At 35.0% G+C, this 22,743-nt stretch overlaps 2 protein-coding genes across 14 annotated transcripts in view; both read left to right on the top strand.

The window, feature by feature from the left end:
* LOC145312429 (uncharacterized) overlaps nucleotides 1-10,816 on the top strand; it is a 21,853-nt gene extending 11,037 nt beyond the window's left edge. Inside the window, exons 3-11 of the mRNA XM_080151673.1 lie at nucleotides 2,133-2,218; nucleotides 2,330-2,399; nucleotides 3,301-3,358; nucleotides 3,648-3,802; nucleotides 4,215-4,369; nucleotides 4,602-5,245; nucleotides 8,904-9,004; nucleotides 9,509-9,649; nucleotides 10,108-10,816. Of these exons, the coding sequence (XP_080007799.1) occupies nucleotides 2,133-2,218; nucleotides 2,330-2,399; nucleotides 3,301-3,358; nucleotides 3,648-3,802; nucleotides 4,215-4,369; nucleotides 4,602-5,245; nucleotides 8,904-9,004; nucleotides 9,509-9,649; nucleotides 10,108-10,575 (1,878 nt within the window). The 3' untranslated portion in view covers nucleotides 10,576-10,816. The remainder of the gene's footprint in view (nucleotides 1-2,132; nucleotides 2,219-2,329; nucleotides 2,400-3,300; nucleotides 3,359-3,647; nucleotides 3,803-4,214; nucleotides 4,370-4,601; nucleotides 5,246-8,903; nucleotides 9,005-9,508; nucleotides 9,650-10,107) is intronic.
* Nucleotides 10,766-22,743, top strand: LOC145312441 (ES1 protein homolog, mitochondrial-like). 13 transcript variants are annotated; one of them, XR_013877039.1, is made up of 9 exons: nucleotides 10,766-10,914; nucleotides 18,649-18,752; nucleotides 19,055-19,118; nucleotides 19,467-19,610; nucleotides 20,283-20,402; nucleotides 20,681-20,785; nucleotides 21,361-21,441; nucleotides 21,570-21,679; nucleotides 22,369-22,743. XR_013877039.1 is itself a non-coding variant. In XM_080151693.1 (9 exons), exons 1-8 carry the CDS (start codon nucleotides 10,831-10,833, stop codon nucleotides 21,618-21,620), a joined length of 753 nt encoding a protein of 250 aa, XP_080007819.1. In that variant the 5' UTR covers nucleotides 10,766-10,830; the 3' UTR covers nucleotides 21,621-21,654; nucleotides 22,369-22,743. The 13 variants fall into 13 exon arrangements, 3 of the variants coding, with proteins under 3 accessions (XP_080007819.1, XP_080007817.1, XP_080007816.1); XR_013877038.1 differs by having other exon boundaries at nucleotides 22,339-22,743; XR_013877037.1 differs by having other exon boundaries at nucleotides 22,330-22,743.

Raw genomic sequence — 22,743 nt, 5'->3', positions numbered from 1 at the left:
TAGCCTCGGACGTGAACTTACTTAATTCTTCTTTGTTCGTGGTAAAGAAAACTCTTTCAGACTGGTCTTCATCTGTATCTCCCTTTTCTTCATCTTCCCCTTCACTCACAACCTTATCAAATTGGGATAAAAGTGCCTCTTCTTCTTCAGGTGTTTCAACATTTATCAGAAAAACTTTACCCTTTTTATGGTTAAAATTGTTTCCTGAATTGAAGGTATTGCCATTAAATCTATTATATGGACAATCTCTGTTGAAATGCCTAAAAGAACCGCACGTTTTACACTTTAAAGGTTTACCCGAAATGGGGTTGGGTGGATTTACAGAGTTGGCTTCCCTGCTCTCTCTAGGAACAGAACGGTAGCCATTCGAAGCGCTATTATTAGACTTTTTATGATTATTATTATTGTAATTCTTTGTATAATTGTTTTTATACGAATTTTTCTTTTGCCACGCTGCATAAGCTTCTTGGTGCTCCGCTACAAAGGCTTCTAGCCCTGTTTTGGATGACCCTGACGATACGACATTACCCAGGCTATCGGATAACATGTCTTTCATCTTTTGCTTTACAGCCGTGTACATAGTGTTAGTCTTTGCTTCTTTTTGTATATCTACCACGCCCTTTACTAATTCGTACTGTACTGCACTTAGCTTCGCCCCTAACATAACGATAAAAGCGCTGCATGTGTCAGTAAAAGTAATCCCTAGAGTTTTGCATTTATTGTAAAAACGCTCATGCTCTTTAAGGTATTCAAGGATTGATTGATCATTAGTCCTTCTATAAGACCATATGTTGTTAAAAGCTTTGATTTCGCTCTCTCTTGTAGCCTTACCAATATGCTTGTCTAAGAAATCTATGACAACTTTTGCTCCTTCAGCGTTTCCTATCAATGTTTCTACAGGGTGTGCGCAAAAGAAATCCTTCTGGATGTTATCTCCAAAGGAGATGCTTTTATTCGGCAACGCATATGCTAACATAGGCCCCATCTTCTCTTTCTTTATATCGCAAAAACCCTGCCATAGAAGTACGTTGTTTTTGTAATCTTCATAATGTTCAAACTTGTTTAAATCCGGCGGATCCGCCCCTATCTTCATTCCTTCCGACATTTTTGCTCTTTATCTAGGGTTTTTAAAGACACCTGTAAGGTTAATAACTTTGCCTCCCAACTCTTGTTTCAGCACCACTTTTTAAATGGTTGTTATTGCTACACTACTTATTTTTAAAATAATTTCACCAGAAATAAATTATCTAACTTTAGAGATAGTTATTCTAGTTGTTATTGTTGCGCTACTTAACTTTGTTAAATTCTTAGCTTTCACTTTAGGAAAACTAATTTTTAAACTCTGTTTTTGTTGCACAACTTTTTGTTATTCACCTGTATATTGCCCTTTATTTAGAATGCTTATATACGGTTGTTTTATCGTAGCCACACCTCTTTAGAGGTTAAACAAGGTCTTTTTGTATTTTTAAACACTATCGCTTTTAGAATAGCTAAGTTTATCTGGAATGTAAAATTTATGGCTATTGGATTGTTTTGGGTATTATATGCAGAGTGCCGTAGATCTTTTTAATTTAATTCGGTTATTTAAATCTAATTAAATTAACTAAAGCTCTGATACTACTGATATTACCCCCAAATCCTCCAACGGACGCTATTTAAGCAACACCACATTCTACAGGTTTCCAGCCATTTTAACTTTGAAATACAAAATAATATTTGAGACAAAAGTATTAAAACCCTAGATACTTCAATAGAGACTTATTCTGTAAATATAAATAGTTAAAAACCATCCAAAGAATAAATAAAATAACAATGATAAAAACAGTTTAATATTAATTTTATTAAACATAAAATTCATAGATAAATAAATCTTCATAGATAAATAAGTCTCCAGCACAACATACTGAAACAAACATATATATTTATTATTATAAAATTACATAGATAACTATTTACTAGCAGGGGGGGGGGGGTGTACTCAAATTTTCAATATACACCTCTGCCCTTCTATAAATAGTTCAAACCATTGAATAGAAAAAATATGTGGTGAACTAAATTCAAGTTCAAATGCATTTCATGCATAATTTGAGGTGCAGGTAAACCGTGTCCTCACGTCTAATATTTGTTTACAGATTGTGATACGAAGATTACCAGCAATTATGAAAGAAGAGGAATTTTTACAATGTATTCAACCTTTACCCGAACACGACTATTTTAGGTTAGAACAGTCTTTCAGGTTACCTTCAAATTAAAAAAAGTATTTATAGAATTTTGAATAACAAGGCATATATATTTTCACATTAAAACCAAATATTATTTAATGATTTAGGTTTGTAAAAGCAGATTATTCATTTGAGAAGGATGCTTGTTCCAGAGCTTATATTAATTTTATTGAACAGGTAACGAATATTTCTAATTTCCATATTGTACTTATTTTTGTATTTCTTTGCCTTACAAATTATAATTATTAAGTCTTTCACCAATTAAGAAGGGGGGGGGGGGGGGAGTTCTGACACATTTGCGTAAACCTGGTATATAGGCTTTATCTTTGGACTGAAAGGATAGGTTATTAAAGATAAAATCATTCTTATATGATGAATTTTCCCAAGTTTTAAGATTTTTAGGATAGGCCTCCAGGTGGTCTCTGTACAGGTAAAAATGAAAAAGCTTTTTTTCAAGAGTTAGAGGTCAGCTTATGAAACAAAATATGCATATTTTTTCCTTCAAATATGCATAATAAAAGATGCATAGGTAATTAGTTTTATAAGTTGAACTGTAAATTAAAAAAAATTTCTTCAAAAAAATCTTAAAACTTGGGAAAATTCATCATATAAGAATGATTTTATCTTTAATAACCTATCCTCTCAGTCCAAAGATAAGGCCTATATACCAGGTTTACGCAAATGTGTCAGAACTCCTCCCCCCCCCCCCCTTTTTTCCAAAACAAATTGGACTCTCCTGTTAATTAGGTACTTCTTTTTATGCATTTTTGAAGAAAAAAAAGCTTTTAACTTTTCCTCATATCAAAAAAATATCTATGCTTTCTCGTCATTTGTATAGCACCTCCAAAATAATGATCTCGATGTTACTTGAAATAGTGATGTTTTCATGCCTATGAAGTCCATTTATCTTGAAATTTTTTAGTCCTTAAAGTTCTAAATATACAATGGCTGTTGGCGTTTTTTTTTCATTCTGAAAGTAATAAGAAAGTGCGAATCTTTCTATATGTCCTCTGTAAAAGCTACTTTATTTCATATACATATTAGGTAGGTAAATTAAATGTAAATTATTTTTTAAAAGGAAGATGTTCACAACTTTCAGCAAAAATTCGATGGCTATGTTTTTGTAGACAAGAAAGGTATTGCAAAGATTTTGAATTGAATTTATTAAATCGCTTTAATAGAACACTTATTTCGGATAAATTACTTTGCCTTCAACGTTTTGGTTATTTTAAACTGATACCTCAAAACATCAACAAAAATCAACATTGAAAATGGTTTAATTACAATGTGCGTAATTCTTCTATTGGTGGCTGGAAAGAATAAACAGCATTTTTACAAAAATTTTATTCCCCCTCTGATCAAACTATTTCTCGAAAACTGTATTCTTATTTATATTATTGGGAAGTTGCCAACTTTTAAATTTAGGTAACGAGCACGTGGCTATTGTTGAATTTGCCCCGTATCAGAAAATTGGAGGAGGAAGGAAAGAATCGAAACAGCGCAAAGATCCAAAGCATAATACTATTGATGATGATGATGATTATAAAAAGTTTCTGGAAACCTTGGAGTCTGGGACAGAGGTTGGACATTTACCTATAAAAAAATCTTTTCAATGTTTGAGTTGATTAATCTGAAAATATGAAATTATTAATAAACTTTTAACCTAATAATCGAAGTTAGCAAAACATGACCGACCACATACCCCCTCCCCCTATTGTTAATGTTCTTTTGTTCGATTCTCTGATTTATTAAGTTTTTAATTTGGACGTTAATAAAAATAAATTGAAAAGAATGAATAACAAGTCTTGTTATGGGCAAGTCCAACAGCTCTAGTAAACTTTTTGTTACCATGAAAACAACTTCTCCTTTCTGTCCATAAATAAAGGGTAATAAGAAAAGTATTATCAATTAGACAAGAAATCATTGAGAACATGACATTTTACATGCTTGGCTTATTGTACATTCAGCTGTTTTTCAATTCATTCTTTTTAGACATCCCTGCCGAATATTGAGCAAGTTCTTGAAGAGATAGAAGCAAAAGAAAAAGAAATGAGGATGGGATTCAAACAAACTACCCCACTTCTTCAATATATGAAGGATAAAAAGGACGAAAAGATTAAGAAAAGAGAGGAGCAAAGAGAATCAAGGTAACTAATGTTTTATTAATGAAAAACATATTTATGACATTACCTATAAATTGTTACAAACGAAAAATCTTTTTGTCTCGTTAATCATATAACTATGTGTCATGTGAATAATTACGGTTTGCAATTTAATATAAAAAATACATAAGTATCAAAATCAACAATTATTTAGGTAGCAAAAGTTTTAAGTAGGTATAGTTATAAATATTTAAGTAATAAAAAAATATATTTTTAGAAGAAAAAGAGATGAAGAAAGAAAGAAAAAATATGAAGAAGAAAGACAAAAACGTAGAGAACTTAAAGAAAAAGAAATTAGGGATAGAGAAAAACGAGACAAAAATAAAGATGAAAAAGATAAATCAGAAATCAAATCAGATAATGTTCAAACTGAAAAAAAATCTTTTGATAAACCTGAAAGAAAAAGACTAGAAGATATGACTCCAGAAGAAAGAGAACAGAGAAGAAAGGAGAAGAGAGAGGCAGAAAGGTTAAAAAAGAAGGAACGAGAGGAAAGAGAAAAAGAGAGATTTAGGCAAAAAGAAGAGAAAATGAGAAAAATTCGTGCAGAAAAACTAAAAGCCCAGCTTGAAGAAAGGGAAAGATTGGAGAATGAAAAAGGTGAGAAAGAAAAGGAGATGAACCAAACTTTTACACAAGAAATAAAGGAAGATAAAAAAATCAACGAAGCTACTCCCGAAACCAAATCAGGTTTACTTACTATAGATGAGTTTTCAGCTACGAAACCTAAAAGATATTCAGATAGGAGAAAGGAAGAAAGATTGAAAAAGGAAAGAGAAAAACAAGAGAAACTAAAGAAAAAAGTTGATGGAAGTATTTCTGAAGAAAAAAATGATGATACAAAAAATCTAGAATATAAGGATTAGATTTATTTAACAGTGATAAATAAATAGGAGGGTGGTTGTTATTTTTTAATACTTAAAATTGCTTAATTGCTTTTCATCAGGGATGCGGAGCCGTTTGATGTTTGGTGCGGCTCGGGCTCCGCGGAGCCGCCCCTGAAAATAACGGTTCCGGATTTGGCTCCGTCTCTGACCTAAAATCAAGAAAAAACTCGACAAATTTTGACTTTTAATGATCATAAAAGTTCAATTTTTGAGAAAAATGAACTTAGAAAATCTTAAAAGGGGCATTTCCACACGACATATCAAAGTTACCAAATAATAAGGGGGGGGGAAGTTTTGACACATTTGCGTAAACCTGGCACCCTGGCTTTATCTTTGGACTGAGAGGGTAGGTTATTAGGGATAAAATCATTCTTATATGATGAATTTCACGAAGTTTTAAGATTTTTTGGATAGGCCTCCAGGTTCCGGAGCTCCAGGCCTCCAGGTGGTCTCTGGACAGGTAAAAAAATTAAAAATTTCTTATTTGGACAGTTAGAGGTAAGTTTATAAAACAACGTAACCTTCTTTTAATATATTATTAACATATTTGAAGAAAAAATTACAATCGGCCTCCAGGTTCAGGTGCTGGAGGCCTCCAGGTGGCCTCTGGACAGGTAAAAAATCAAATTTTCTTATTTGGACAGTTAGAGGTAAGTTTATAAAACAACATAACCTTCTTTTAATATATTATTTACATATTTGAAGAAAAAATTACAATCGGCCTCCAGGTTCAAGTGCTGGAGGCCTCCAGGTGGCCTCTGGACAGGTAAAAAATCAAAATTTCTTATTTATACAGTTAGAGGTAAGTTTATAAAACAACATAACCTTCTTTTAATATATCATTTAAATATTTGAAGAAGAAATTACAATTGGCCTCCAGGTTCAGGTGCTGGAGGCCTCCAGGTGGCCTCTGGACAGGTAAAAAATCTAAATTTACTTATTTGAACAGTTAGAGGTAAGTTTATAAAACAACATAACCTTCTTTTAATATATCATTTAAATATTTGAAGAAAAAATTACAATTGGCCTCCAGGTTCAGGTGCTGGAGGCCTCCAGGTGGCCTCTGGACAGGTAAAAAATCAAAATTTCTTATTTGAACAGTTAGAGGTAAGTTTATAAAACAACATAACCTTCTTTTAATATATTTTTTAAATATTTCAAGAAAAAATTACAATTGGCCTCCAGGTGGCCTCTGGACAGGTAAAATATCAAAATTTCTTATTTGAACAGTTAGAGGTAAGTTTATAAAACAACATAACCTTCTTTTAATATATTATTTAAATATTTCAAGAAAAAATTACAATTGGCCTCCAGGTTCAGGTGCTGGAGGCCTCCAGGTGGCCTCTGGACAGGTAAAAAATCAAAATTTCTTATTAGAACAGTTAGAGGTAAGTTTATAAAACAACATAACCTTCTTTTAATATATTATTTAAATATTTCAAGAAAAAATTACAATTGACCTCCAGGTTCAGGTGCTGGAGGCCTCCAGGTGGCCTCTGGACAGGTAAAATATCAAAATTTCTTATTTGAACAGTTAGAGGTCAACTTATAAAACAACATAACCTTCTTTTAATATATCATTTATTATATTATTATTGATTCCCAACGATCCCTAGTATAAAATATGGAAGGTAATTTGAATTTTTGATATCAATGAGGTAGGTAAGTAATATAATAAAAAAATATGTTTATTTTCAATTATTGAGGTAAATATTTTTAAGGTTATACCTGAAATACATAAATAACATTTGAAAATATGCTTACTTTGTTTTACAAGTTTACCTCTAACTGTTCAAACAAGAAAAATTTGATTTTTTACCTGTCCAGAGGCCACCTGGAGGCCTTCAGCACCTGAACCTGGAGGCCAATAGTAATTTTGTCTTCAAATATTTAAGTAACATATTAAAAGAAGGTTATTTTGTTTTATAAACTTACTTCTAACTGTTCAAATAAGAAATTTTGATTTTTTACCTGTCCAGAGGCCACCTGGAGGCCTGCAGCAGCTGAACCTAGAGGCCAATTGTAAATTTTCTCCAAATATGTAAGTAATATATTAAAAAAAGGTTATTATGTTTTATAAACTTACTTCTAACTGGTCAAATAAGAAATTTTGATTTTTTACCTGTCCAGAGGCCACCTGGAGGCCTGCAGCAGCTGAACCTGGAGGCCGATTGTAATTTTACCTCCAAATATGTAAAGAATATATTAAAAAAAGGTTATTTTGTTTTATAAACTTACCTCTAACTGTTCAAATAAGAAATTTTGATTTTTTACCTGTCCAGAGGCCACCTAGAGGCCTGCACCACCTGAACCTGGAGGCTGATCCTAATTTTTTCTTCAAATATGTAAGTAATATATTAAAAGAAGGTTATGTTGTTTTATAAACTTACTTCTAACTGTTTTAATAAGAAATTTAGATTTTTTACCTGTCCAGAGGCCATCTGGAGGCCTGCAGCACCTAAACCTGGAAGCTGATTGTAATTTTTTCTTCAAATATATAAATAATATATTAAAAGAAGCTTATGTTGTTTAATAAACTTACCTCTAACTGTTCAAATTAGAAATTTTTATTTTTTACCTGTCCAGAGGCCACCTGGAGGCCTGCAGCACCTGAACCTGGAGGCCGATCCTAATTTTTTCTTCAAATATGTAAGTAATATATTAAAAGAAGGTTATGTTGTTTTATAAACTTACCTCTAACTGTTTTAATAAGAAATTTAGATTTTTTACCTGTCCAGAGGCCATCTGGAGGCCTGCAGCACCTGAACCTGGAGGCCGATTGTAATTTTTTCTTCAAATATTTAAATAATATATTAAAAGAAGGTAATGTTGTTTTATAAACTTACCTCTAACTGTTCAAATTAGAAATTTTGATTTTTTACCTGTCCAGAGACCACCTGGAGGCCTGCAGCACCTGAACCTGGAGGCCGATCCTAATTTTTTCTTCAAATATGTAAATAATATAGTAAAAGAAGCTTATGTTGTTTTATAAACTTACCTCTAACTGTATAAATAAGAAATTTTGATTTTTTACCTGTCCAGAGGCCACCTGGAGGCCTCCAGCACCTGAACCTGGAGGCCGATTGTAATTTTTTCTTCAAATATGTAAATAATATATTAAAAGAAGGTTATGTTGTTTTATAAACTTACCTCTAACTGTCCAAATAAGAAATTTTGATTTTTTACCTGTCCAGAGGCCACCTGGAGGCCTCCAGCACCTGAACCTGGAGGCCGATTGTAATTTTTTCTTCAAATATGTAAATAATATATTAAAAGAAGGTTATGTTGTTTTATAAACTTACCTCTAACTGTCCAAATAAGAATTTTTTTTTTTTTACCTGTCCAGAGACCACCTGGAGTCCTGGAGCTCCGGAACCTGGAGGCCTATCCAAAAAATCTTAAAACTTCGTGAAATTCATCATATAAGAATGATTTTATCCCTAATAACCTACCCTCTCAGTCCAAAGATAAAGCCAGGGTGCCAGGTTTACGCAAATGTGTCAAAACTTCCCCCCCCCTTAATAAAATATCTTTGTACCTAACCCGCATCCCTGCTTTTCATACTTAAACTTATGATTAAACAATAGACCTGGCTTGATCATAGTGCTTTAATATAAATCTATTCCTAAAGGCTCCCGTAGAAAAAGAAGAAGATGAAATAGTAGTTGAAAAGGAAGTAAAGAGATGCACAGAGTCCGAAACAGATGAGTTCAAGCAAATGAAAGTTGTAGAGGTAACTTGTTAAGCTGTTATTCTGTAGCCCCTATATAAGTTAGAGCTTTGAAACTTTTTAATTTTGGCCAGGCTAGGAATATTCTAGATGCAAAACTCGAACTTTTGAATTTGGCTGCTTCGCGGCTGATCGGCAGCTGACAAACCAGTAATCTCACAAATTGAGACTACTAAATTTTAATATGAAATCTTGTTTTCATGGGCAAGTTTAGTTTAGCAAATATCTTTCGATCTGCTTACTAGCAGCTGCCACCTAGTCGCAACTCGCAGATATTTTTAAAAACTAATGGTTTACCATGTGATATGTCTAAACTCTAAATAAATGTTTTTTGGTTTTCTGATTTCAAAAACCAACTTTTAATATTGTAGTTTACTTCACAGTTTCATATTGTACCACATTACTGCAACTGCCCTGCCACATTTTAGCGTTCTATTCCTGTGTAAAGTCTTAGAACACATACCTTTGCAGAAAATGCGCACAAAAAAATAAACTTCTTTATTTTAGTCTACAAACGACGAAGATTTAGAATTGCAGAAATGGAAAGAGGAGTTGAAAACAGCAAAACTAAAAAGGGAAAAAGAACGAGAGAAAGAAAGAGAAGAGAGACTCCAGAGAAAAAAAGATGTAGAAGCAAAAAGGAATCGGGTATGTGTTTTTATTAGTAGTGAAGCTACTCTATAGTTTACCTTGTCTGTCAGTAATTCGTCGTAACCGTATGGGGAAAATGTGAAATTCTCAGCCGCTATTTAAGATAAACAGTTGAAATTTATGGTGATGATTCTCTGTAACCGAAGAGCATACAGCATACAATATACTTGATCTGTCGTTTAAGCTTCAAGTGACGGACATTCTTATTTTTAAGGTTTCGGGTTTCTTTTTATGCAATTTTAAAGAATCGAAGTGGCATCTAATTTTCACTTTTTCCAAGAACTAAATTTTGAGTTAAACCCTTTGTCTATTTTTCGTAGTGTAAATAGCAACATAATCATGACCTTTGCTTCAATATTTTATTATTAGGTGCCTCCCCCCCCCCCCTCTTTATCTTACTTTTGGTTTTAAAAATTTAAACTCGATGCAAAAAAAATATCTTACTTTGTGCATAGGAGCGACCAGATGTGCAGATATACAGACCAGGCATGGGCAAATTTTCAAGTAGAACAATTAAGAAAGAATCAACGAACAGTCCTAAAACTAGTCCAGAAGAATCCAGAGAAGCAAGTCCGAGCAGAAAATCTGCTGATTCTAAAGAAAAAAAGGACAGAAGAGAAAAGAAGGGGAAAGATGAGAATAAATCTCGTGATAGTCGAGATAATAAACGTCCCAACACACGGCAGTACGTTAGTAAAACTTTTAGGGCAAAACGAAGTGAGGATAGTTCTAAAGAAAGCAAACCAGATGAAACTATTGTCCTGAATACTGATAAAACAGAAGTTATTGATTTGCCTATAGTTGATGGGCAAATTATTTCAACTGACAATATGGATAAAGAGAGGTCACCAGCTCCTACTGTAAAGGCAACACCTGAGCTAAGTGATAACCTAGAATCGGCCTTAGCTGATCTTACAAAATAAAAGTTGCCTATTATAATTGATTGCATATTCAACAAATATATTCATTTTTCTTCAAATTATAATGTGATGTGTTATTGTTGATATTTTGGGCATTAATATCTTATCACCTATTTATTCTTGAAATTTAAATGTTTACAACTTCTATTATTCTTTTCATGTTAATAAAAATAGTAAAATAAGTTTATGACTTCGTTCTATATTTTGCTTTACAAAATGATTTGTTTGATTTCTTTTTCCTTAGTTTTAGATTACTAAATGTTTGGTTTGCGTAATATACTGGTGAAATCTGTACCAACTACTGGTTTAATTGCTGCCATGAGTTCTGCCGCTGGTCATAAGGTAACATGCATTCATAGAATTGTCTTAAATATACCAGACAACAAACCTTTTAATTGCACAACTCTTATCCATGTGCCTCAAGCGCTCCTTATTGTATTATTTTGTTGTCTATAGTGTATTCCTGTTAATGCATGTAGTACTTTCATAGGAAGCAGTGTTGTTTAAGCCTATTTTTTTGTGGGTTAATAAGAAATGGTAAAATAAAAGCTTTAAAATAACTAGGTATTAAATGATTGAAACTGATTGTGTTATAATGAAGATGAGAAGAAAATGTTGTTTGTTCCTACGAAAGCACAAACTATGAGATAATAAAGTCAAATTGGTTTCTTTTTCGTGAAAGGGAGAAGTAGTTTGTGCTTGTATTGCGATAAATCCTTAAGTTAGCTTCAGTCGAAAGCGATTATTAAGTCTAACTTTTCTTAATATTGACAAAACGCATATTTAATAACATTTAGACTTAATAAGGGGGGGGGGAAGTTTGTACACTTATAGGAAATAAAATTCAGTACCAAAGTTTGGGAGGGTCGTATGGGCTTGTTTTTAAAGTTATCAACCTAATTCTTTTTGTAGGCTCTCTTATATGACTTGATATACACGGAAAACTTTGAAAATTGAATTTCGGTACTTTCCTTCTAGGGGCTTGTGGAGCAAAAGACCCCCCCAAACACTAAAAATATGAGTTCTGACCTTATTTTTAAAGATATCAACCTGATTTTTTCTTTATTATACTTTTTTAACATACCCGAATCAACGAACCATTACTGATTTCATTTTGGGACTTTCCTTCTAGGGGCTTGTGGAGCAAGAGACCCCCAAAACATAAAAATATGAGTACTGGGCTTATTTTTAAAGATATCGACCTGATTTTTTTATAATACTTTTTTAACATAACCGAATTAACCCTTACAGATCGGGCCCCTATTCCCACCTTAATAGATCGGGGGGGGGGGGGGGGTCATATTGACCCCCCCCTCTATCTCGGCTTCTGTTACAGATAAAGACGTAACATTTTTTGCTGGTGGTTCATGCTTTATAATACTTTTTTAACATACCCGAATCAACGAACCATTACAGATTTCATTTTGGGACTTTCCTTCTAGGGGCTTGTGGAGCAAGAGACCCCCAAAACACAAAAAAATGAGTACTGGGCTTATTTTTGAAGATATCGACCTGATTTTTTTTGTAATACTTTTTTAACTTAACCGAATTAATGAACCATTACAGATTTCATTTTGGGACATTCCTCTTAGGGGCTTTTGGAGCAAGAGACCCCCAAAACACAAAAATATAAGTACTGGGCTTATTTTTGAAGATATCAACCTGCTTTTTTTTATATAAAAATAATATTTAAACATAACCGAATCTACGATCCATTACAGATTTCATTTTGGGACTTTCCTTCTAGGGGCTTGTGGAGCAAGAGACTCAAAAATCATAAAAATATGAGTTGTGGGCTTCTCTTTTAAGATATCAACCTTATTTTTTTTATATAATAAAAAAATACTATTTTAACATAACCGAATCTACGAACCATTACAGATTTCATTTTGGGACTTTCCTTGTTTGTTTGTTTAGCCCATTTCTACTCATCCATTATCGTCGTTGTCACGTGTGGCCAGGTTCAGAAATCTGGCAGCTTCCATTGGTCGGTTCCATAGATCATTGACAGTGAGGTCGGTCCTGTTATTTGGGCAATCAAACAGGTGTGTCGTTGTGTGTGAAGGGTTTAAACAGAGTGGGCATTTGTCCTGTATAGTTGGATTTATCCGGGCCTTGTAGCTGTACAGGTAGTTGCTGTATCCAGAGCGCAGCTGGGCTAATGTGGCTCTGGTGCATCTGGGGAGCTCCTTTTCAGATGCATGGATGGGTGGGGGTATGCTGTTTAGGACTTTATTAGGCAGCATTTCATTAATTGATTGTTGGACAGACTTAGTGTGAATTAATTTGAGCTTCCCTTTATACTCTTCCTCAGGGATATCAGGTCGGGACATCTGCCTGATTTCAGGTCCAAATCTGGAGGACAGAGTCTGCTTCATCTGACGGGGAGGGGGGGGAGCAGAGAGGTCGACTTTGTTAGGGTGGCTCGGTTTCTGTGTCGCCAGCAGAAATTGCTTACTAAGCATCTCACAATGTGCTTGGACCTTCATGACCTTTGTTTCAGAATGTAGATGGTCAATATCGGTCATTTTATGGCAGCCAGTGGCAGCTCTAAGAGCGGCATTTTGAGCTGTTTGAAGGCCTTGCCAGGATGTCTTGCTTAGTGAGGGTGTCCAGATATGGCAGCAGTAGTTAAGTTGGGATACACCGATAGCTTTATATGTATTAACTATCACTTCCTTTTCTTTGCCCCAGTCCGAGCCAGTCAGGGCTTTAAGGATGTTCGTCTTGGACTGGACTTTGGTTTTAAGGTCAGAGGCATGCTGCTTGAAAGAAAGTAGGTTATCAAATGTGATCCCTAGGAACTTAGGTTTCTTGACTGTTGGTACCTGTTCTCCGTTAATCTGAACATCTAGATCTAAGTTACACTCATTTGAAGATGTTGCGAAAAGTGTGGCTGAAGATTTTGACGGGGAAATTTCAAGGTTCCTGTTTTTAAACCAGATGTTCAGGGTTGCCAAGTATTGATTTATTTCCTCGACAATCGGTTCTATCTTGGGGCCGGAATTCAGGATGTTGGAATCGTCTGCATATGTTTCTAGTCTGATGTTTCCAGGGGGGGAGGGCATAGATGACATATATAAATTAAACAACATGGGGGAGAGAACTCCACCCTGGGGTACCCCTTGTTTAACTTTCCTGTATGAAGAAGTTGAATTTCTAAATACAACGTAGGTTTGTCTGCCTCTCAGGTATGCACATAAAAACCGTTTTATGTAATCATTTAGGTTCAGATGTTTAATGTCGTCTAGTAGGATGTTGTGGTCCACCGTGTCAAATGCACGTGACAGGTCAATGGCAACACTTACGGTTCTGTGGACAGGTTTTTTCCTGTTTAGGCCTCTGTTAATGTGGTCCAGAATACTCTGGAGGGCTGTACCAGTAGAGCGACCTTTGCGGAAACCATGCTGGTGATCTGCTAATTCTACTGCCTCAGTGACAGCAGGGAGAATGAGGGCTTCCAGGATTTTAATTGCTGGAGACAGTAAGGATACTGGCCGGTAGCTGGAGCCTTTGTCAGCAGGTTTACCTGGTTTAAGCAAAGGGATGATCTTACCCGTCTTCCAGATGTTGGGAATGACGGATGTTTCCATGCATATGTTAAAGATGTTGGTTAGGTAATTGATGGCGTTTGGACCAATGTTTTTTAACATAATCGGGGACAGGCCATCAGGTCCTATGGCTCTGGAACTCTTGGACTTTTTGATGGCTTCTAACGTCTGGGCAGGTGTAAATGTAACCTTAGAGTCTTTAGGTTTACATTTTAGCTTTCGGAGGGTGCCTCTGAGAGCTTTGACCGGTTTCTTGTCTGAGGAGGGGGTGTATTGAGCATTAAATTTGTTTGCAATAGATTTGGCATCAGTTGTACATTTATCGTTAAAACAAATACCTTGGTTGTCAGGCTGGACTGGGTTGTTATTTAAGCTCTTTATTGTCTTCCAGAGCTTCTTGGATCCTGCTTGACAGCTGTCGATGTGTTCCTTCCATTTCTGTTTCCGATGTTCACGGATTGTTTTTGTGATGTTGTTGTTGATTTCAGGAAGTCTTGGGTCATCAGGATTGTTTTTTCTGATGTTGTCTCTATCATCCATGAGTTTAGCAGTTTCAGTGGGGAGGGCGTTGAAGATTTTGGGGATCCTGCCTGCGGGTATGTACTTTTTGGCAGCATTTTGTAGGGTATGACGGAAAAAGACCTCAGCTTTGTGAACACTTTTGATTTTTCTTGATTTTTTAAATTTATCTTCAACATATTTTTGAAATTTTGGCCAGTTTGCTTTGGAAAAGTTGATAAAAGTGCCGTTTTTGGAATTAAATTTCTTGAGTTCTGCTTTTAAACTGATGATAATTGGTAAGTGGTCCGAGCTCATTTTGTTTGCTATTCTCCAGTTGGTATATGGTATCAGGTTGGCTGATACAATACTGATGTCAGGTGCTGTGGATGCTAGGTTGGTCACTCTGGTGGGCAGGTCATCATTTATTATGCCGCATGTTTGCCCAGTGATGATGTCGGCAAGAGAGTTGCCTCTGGTGTCATTAGTGGCCTCTGAATGCCAGAGTTGACTGTGAGCGTTGAAGTCACCTAAAACTAGGTAGGATTCACCTAGGCCGTCAAGGAGGTGGTTTAGTGGAGGCTCATAGGGGTGACCGTTCACATTAGCACAGCTGCTTTGTGGGGGAATATAAACATTTCTTATGTACAGAGTATTATTATTCACTCCAGGTATGCTGATGGTTATTGATTCCAGGAACGGGTCCTGTTCCAGGTGAATGGGTGTTGGTTCAACGGAGAATTTTACATCTTTGTGTACTAAAAATGCAAGTCCTCCACCTTTGTTTATACCTCTGTCTTTTCTTACCAGGGTGTGATTTGGTGTTTTGAAAGGTTTAGAGTCTTTCGTGAGCTTAGTTTCCTGAATAGCTGCGATGGGGATGTTGTCCTTTTCCATTTCGTGGAGAAGTTCATCAATTTTGCTGAGTATACCATTGATGTTGTATTGTAGGAAGTTCAGGTTTAGGCTTCGGTTGATAAATGGTTGATGAGTTGGGGGGTTGTTGGGGGGAGGGGGAGGGGGCGGGGGGGTAGATACACGGGGGGGTTGTGATCTTGAGGGGGGGTTGTCCGTTGGTGTTAGGTGTTTACAGCATGGTCCAAACCAGGTTTTAAATTTGCGTCGTTCTTTAGATGTTTTCAGTTGGGAACATTTAATGTGGATCCATTGTAAACAGTTGGTACATTGAACAGAAGTTGTAGATAGAATTTTTGAACAGATAACACAGTGCCAGATTTTGGGGCCTGGATTTTGTTCAATGCCAGCTCTAAGCAGAAGAAGCCGAATAAGGCCAGCTGGAGTTGCCTTATTCTTTGTCAAACATGTTAAAAACTCGATTCAGCTGAGGGATATTCCTCTTTGTCGTAGATGTTAAAAAACCGATGAAAGCATTTGTGACGTAGATGGTGATGGTGACGATGTAGGTAAGGTAGATGGGAGATTGTAAGCGTTTGCTCTTGGCTTCTTCTGCTGCTGCTGATGGTGTTGCTGCTGCTGTTGAAGGTAGATCCGCGGCGTAGACGCGGCAAACATAGGATCCGGGACTTTCCTTCTACGGGCTTGTGGAGCAAAAGACCCCAAAAACACTAAAAATATGAGTTCGGAGCTTATTTTTAAAGATATCAACCTGATTTTTTATATAAAAATACTATTTTAACATAACCGAATCTACGAACCATTACAGATTTCATTTACGGACTTTCCTTCTAGGGGCTTGTGGAGCAAAAGACCCCAAAAACACTAAAATATGAGTTTTAAAGATATTGAGCTGATTTTTTTCATGAAAACTTTTTTCACATGTTTGAACTAGGTAGCCACTAATAATTTCATTTTGGCACTTTCCTTTTAGGGGAAAGTAGGGTAAAACACCTCCAAAACAAAATAAATTGAGTTCTTAGGTTATCTTAAAAAATAAGCTCAGAACTCATATTTTTAGTGTTTTGGGGGTCTTTTGCTCCACAAGCCCCTAGAAGGAAAGTCCCAAAATGAAATCCTTAATGGTTTCTTAGTTCTGTTATGTTAAAAAAGCATTATTTTAAAAAGATCAGGTTGATATCTTTAAAAATAAGATCAGAACTCATATTTTTAGTGGTTTTGGAATCTTTGCTCCACTAGCCCCTAGAAGGAAAGTCCCAAAATGAAATCTGTAATGTTTTCTTAAATTGGTTATGTTAAAACAGTATTATTTTTTAAAAATCAGGTTGATATCTTAAAAAATAAGCTCAGAACTCATATTTTTAGTGTTTTTGGGGTATTTTGCTCCACAAACCCGTAGAAGGAAAGTCCCAAAATAAAATCTGTAATGGTTCGTAGATTCGGTTATGTTAAGATAGTATTTTTATATAAAAAATCAGGTTGATATCTTAAAAGAGAAGCCCACAACTCATATTTTTATGATTTTTGGGGGTCTCTTGCTCCACAAGCCCCTAGAAGGAAAGTCCCAAAATGAAATCTGTAATGGTTCGTAGATTCGGTTATGTTTAAATATTATTTTTATGTAATAAAAGCAGGTTGATATCTTCAAAAATAAGCCCAGTACTCATATTTTTGTGTTTTTGGGGTCTCTTGCTCCACAAGCCCCTAGAAGGAAAGTCCCAAAATGAAATCTGTAATGGTTCCTTAACCCTTACAGATCGGGGGGGGGGGGGGGGTCATATTGACCCCCCCCTCTATTTTTTCAATGTCATTTTTTTTGTAGGTAAGATAGAGAGTTGTGACTTCATGACTTTTTAAGTTTAGTATATATACGTCGGCAAGAGTTGATTTTATTAGGATATTTGGTCTGTGTCGGTCGTGGTGTCCGGTCAAAGTCGGTTGGGTAGCACCAAAATTAAAAAAAAATCTAAATAAATCTTAATTTCTACATTATGACTTTGTATATAAGGTAGAAACCTAAAACTTTTTTGGTGAATACTGAGATATCAATGACCTTATGAGAAAAGTGGCGTTATGACCGTTTGACCGCACCCTGACACACTTTATGACCGATTTTTGTCCGGCTTTTACTACAGACATATATCATGAATATCGTGGCTTCTATTACAGCTAGAGACCTATAATTTTTTTTGGTAAATCCTTGAGCAATAATAAACAGATAAAATATTAATTGGCGCCGCCAACCGCCGTTTTACCGCCGTAACCGCCGAAAATGGCGGTTTCCGATATTTGCCGTTTTTTGGCGATGATCAGAAACAGTAATTTTTTTGTTATGAAAAATAAAAGTTCGTCCTAAAATTTGGTCATCCTAGCTGCAAAATTGGCCGCTCTACAGCTGTTTTAAAATTTAGCGGCTAGCCGCTAAAAAGCGGCTAAGGAGCGGCCTGACCGCTATGACTAGAAAAAGTAATTTTCTCTAAAAATACACATGAACCACCAGCAAAAAATGTTACGTCTTTATCTGTAACAGAAGCCGAGATAGAGGGGGGGGTCAATATGACCCCCCCCCCCCCGATCTATTAAGGTGGGAATAGGGGCCCGATCTGTAAGGGTTAATTCGGTTATGTTAAAAAAGTATTATAAAAAAATCAGGTCGATATCTTTAAAAATAAGCCCAGTACTCATATTTTTATGTTTTGGGGGTCTCTTGCTCCACAAGCCCCTAGAAGGAAAGTCCCAAAATGAAATCAGTAATGGTTCGTTGATTCGGGTATGTTAAAAAAGTATAATAAAGAAAAAATCAGGTTGATATCTTTAAAAATAAGGTCAGAACTCATATTTTTAGTGTTTTGGGGGTCTTTTGCTCCACAAGCCCCTAGAAGGAAAGTACCAAAATTCAATTTTCAAAGTTTTCCGTGTATATCAAGTCATATAAGAGAGCCTACAAAAAGAATTAGGTTGATAACTTTAAAAACAAGCCCATACGACCCTCCCAAACTTTGGTACTGAATTTCATTTCCTATAAGTGTACAAACTTCCCCCCCCCCCCCCCCCCCCCATTGCTTTCGACTAAAGCGAACTCACGGATTTTACGCAATACAAGCACAAACTACTTCTCCCTTTGTCACTTGTGATTATAGATAAAATATAGGTTGGTGTTGTATTAGCTGGCTGTGGGGTGTATGATGGTAGCGAGGTTCATGAAGCAGCCGCGGTACTGGCCGCTCTTACTAAGAATGGTGCTGAACCCGTTGTGTAAGTTTTTTTATGCCTTTTTGAAAAAAAGGTAAATAGTTTTCACTTTTTCCACTAATTAAAAAAAGGTCTAGTGCTTTCTCGTCATTTGTATGTCCCTTGAGGCATCTAACACAATGGTCTCCAGAAAAGTTGGATCCCGTCCGTCCGTCTGAGTAAGTTAACAAAAACTAACTTTGTATGGCTAGAACCATGGTTATTACAGATATTTTTTATATATTAAAAAATTTTTGTACCCAAGAAAAACATATGTACCAAACTGCTTTAATAAGATATATTTCTATGTTGAATATTATATTAAGGTTTGCCCCTGATAAGCTCCAAGCCCATGTAGTGGACCATACAGCTGGAAGTGAAATGTCCCAGGTAAACAAAAATATATGTAGACGCCAAAGATATATTGTAGTAGGGCAAAGATATTAATTTTTAAGGTCAGATAAGTAGATTTTATTTTAGTTAAAAGAAGTCGAGAAAAATGTTTTTTGGAGGGGTGAGTCGACATCTCAAAATTTTTAATATAAATGATAGGTAGGTAGGTAGGATTTCTTAACAATTATAAAAAATCTTATTTTGGTGAAGGGTTAAACAGTTTATACTTTACGCAAATGTATAAAAAAAAACTCCCCATTCCCCCCTTATAACCACAATTAAGACAAAATATTCTGTTTCTATACCCAATTTAAAATAGTTAACAGTTAAAAAAAATATTTTTAGGAGCGAAATGTCCTGATCGAATCTGCAAGGATTGCACGTTCAGCTCCCACCCCTCTTACTGAGCTTAAAGCTGCTGACTTGAGCGCAGTTGTGTTTCCAGGTGGTTTTGGAGCTGCTAAAAATTTGTCTGATTTTGGATTTAAGGTATTGATTACACACAATTCTTATTTTGTTATTTATGGTACTTTTAAATTTGTTCTTTTTAATAGTTACAAAACTTACAATACACCAAAGAGAGCAAGTGGGTATGTTAATACTTATTAGTGAATTTATCATGGTTTTATAAAAAAAACTTTGAAATTTCAAGGATTTTTTGATGAAATATCACCAAATGTGTTGTTTCAACAAAAGTATATTGTTTCGATTTTAAATGGGGGGTGTAATTTGTAATAATGTAAACAGTTAAATTTGTGTACTTTTGTAATTCACAGCAGTTGACATGATGATTTTTTTGACGTGATTATTTTGTCTTTTTAACTGAACAAAACATTTGATGATATCCGCCAAATGTTGCTTAATATTAAAAGATTTTTTTTTACATAAAACCATGGTCGATTTACTAAACTGAAATATGTAGAAAGATAATATAAGAGCTTCCTTAGTACTGCAACTGCCCCAGAAGCAAACGGCCTTACCAAAACTCCGTAAATATTCTGGATCATGGAAAGAAAACTAAGTTTCGGGTTTCGTCGCATTTTCACAGTAGCCTTTCTCCTATTTCTATCTCCCTGCGGGGGGCTCTAACCCTGTGGGGAATCATTAACACTTACCTAATCCTTGACCTAATATTCTTGTCCACAAAGAATGTATTTTAAGGGAGCAGACATGACGGTTGACCCTGAAGTGTCCAGAATCCTAAAGGAATTCCATGCGGCGGGTAAACCTCAAGCTCTCTGTTGTATTGCCCCCATCCTGGCGGCCAATGTTCTTGGCAAGGTGATACTTTTTTTAATTTCACAAGTAGCCCACCTATGCCAACGAAACGTAAAAATATTTTTGATACATCTATTTTCGATCATAGCTTGTTACAGAAAAAATCTTTTCTGTAAGAAGGCGAGATTGAATAATAAATAAAATATCGATAAGAGAACAATTTACCGTCTAAAAATAATGAATATTTTGACCCGTGTTCTACAAAGCACGAAGACACCATTATTGTTCGTTAAAGAATGTTCATAATAACTTGGATATATTATAATTTTGGAATGTTATAGTCTGGAGTCACCATAACTCTTGGTAACATTGGTGCAGAGTCTGATTGGCCGTACCAGGGATCTATTGAGGCAGCTAAATCTTTTGGTGCTAATGTTGAATTAAAGGTAACATACAAAATTGTAATTTGCCGCAAGATTATGATGTCTCATATTCCATTTTTAACACATCATACCCTTTGATAGTTCCTATACTTTTGGCTTGGAAATTTTGGATTATTTAAATAAAACATAATCAAAAGATGTTGATTTTGCAGTTAAAAGATTTTGTTGGTTTCAGAGATGGTAAAAAACCAGGTTTTTTTAAAAAGAACAAACCAGTTTGTTTTTTTTTTGTTTTTTTTTAATAATATCCAAATTATAGGCCTGCCCCCCCCCCCTCTTTTTTTTACCCCCAAAACGGGGGTTGCTCAAATCTGCCCAAAAGGACCCGATAAAGGGCAGCCTAAAACCGCCCGCCCGATTTGACAACCCTGGCTGATACGGTAATTTAGGGTTTTGACACTTATTTACTGTATTATTTACATTATAAAAAGATATAACTGGAAAAAAGGCCTTTGTATAAATATTTTTTTAAAAACCATCCCCACCTTGTTATTTTTTTGTTTTTTTTTTGGTTTAAACCAAGTGGTTTTTATAATGCCAACTCTGGTTGGTTTCTTAATAATAAGGTTTTTGTCTAGAATGTTGATGAGGTTTGTGTTGATGTTAAAAACAAAGTTGTGACAAGTCCGGCTTATATGTATAATGGAAAATTTCATGAGGTACCTTTTTTTATTTTGACTCAAGTAAAATTATACAGCTGTAATAAAAAGCTGAGATTAATTATGTTTAATAATTCTCTGAAAATTTTTCTGAAATTAAAAATTAAACTAAAATAAATTTGATTTAGATTCAAGGAGGTGTTACAAAAATGGTGGATGAACTCATCAAACTATTGTAGACTTTTTGAGAGAATGTTTTCTACTCATAGACTAGTGAGTGAAGTGGTATTTAGTTCTGGTGATTTTTATGCCTGTTTGAAAAAAGGTATCTAGTCATTTCTTCCACCAATTCAAAAAAAAAAATTCAATGCTCCTCGTTATTTGTGACATCTATAACGATGGTCCTCAAAAAGTTTGTCTGACTGAACATTCATTACGTCCGTTATGTCTTTTACACCCTAATTTACACAAATTTTTTAAGGTGCGGGTGCTTTTCAAACTCGGTTAGTCAGTGTCTCACAGAGACACACAATACGAGTGCTACTCAAACAGAGAAAGTGTGTGTAGGTATAAGTGTGGGCGCAAAGTCAGAGTTTAGATTCAGGACAATTTATTAGAGCATATATTTATGATTATTGTGCTCGACATGGTGTCCAGCACATCAGAAAAAAAAGAAATCTGTAAATTTACTATGAATGTTATGTGGTGTGTGTTTATACGAGTACCCGTTTATGCTTACCTTAAAATTGGGATGGGAGGTATATAACATAAGATATTCTTGCAATCTTAACCTGATATATTGGTGCTAAAAGAATATTCTTATAGATGTTTAATGGTTTGAATGTTTTTTATAAAAAACTTATATTGTTTATTTATATATTCATTCTTATATTGTTGTTTTACCTTCATTAAACATTATATTATAAAATAAAAATGCAGATACTTCAGTTCAAATAGGCAACAAAATATAAAAAAAAATATTTGTAGAATGTAATGCTTAAATTATTAGATGTAATGAGGGGGGTGGGGGAGTTTGTATTACACCAACACTAAAATATATAAAGTCTTTTAGGTTCATCATATAAGAGATTTTACAAAACTAATTAAATCGCTGACTAAGTGCACAAACCTCCTCAGCCCCCCTTTTAGTAGCGAAGCTACTCTAAAATTTTCATTTTCCGCCAGTCCGTAACGCTATGAGAGAAATTACATTTACTCAGCTGTACCTCAGTTTTTGTTCTCAACATTTCTATCATTATGGGGAATATTTGAGAATATAACATCCAAAGCAGTCCGACTTCGCTATTTATGGATGTTGGAATACTTGTTAAATTTTATATTTTACCTTGTATTGCTTTCAGA

The sequence above is a fragment of the Acartia tonsa genome, chromosome 2 (genome assembly GCF_053477335.1).
Source record: "Acartia tonsa isolate MP-2025a chromosome 2, ASM5347733v1, whole genome shotgun sequence".
Lineage (NCBI taxonomy): Eukaryota > Metazoa > Arthropoda > Copepoda > Calanoida > Acartiidae > Acartia > Acartia tonsa.
Note: the sequence above shows the minus strand (reverse complement) of the source record. Positions and strands in the feature narration are given on the sequence as shown.

Excerpts from the sequence above, each read along its gene's own strand:
- LOC145312441 (XM_080151693.1), top strand. The coding sequence starts at position 10,831 with ATGTTTGGTTTGCGTAATATACTGGTGAAATCTGTACCAACTACTGGT. Across the intron at positions 10,915-18,648 it reads GTTCTGCCGCTGGTCATAAG|GTTGGTGTTGTATTAGCTGG; the intron begins GTAACATGCATT and ends GATAAAATATAG. Across the intron at positions 18,753-19,054 it reads AATGGTGCTGAACCCGTTGT|GTTTGCCCCTGATAAGCTCC; the intron begins GTAAGTTTTTTT and ends TATTATATTAAG.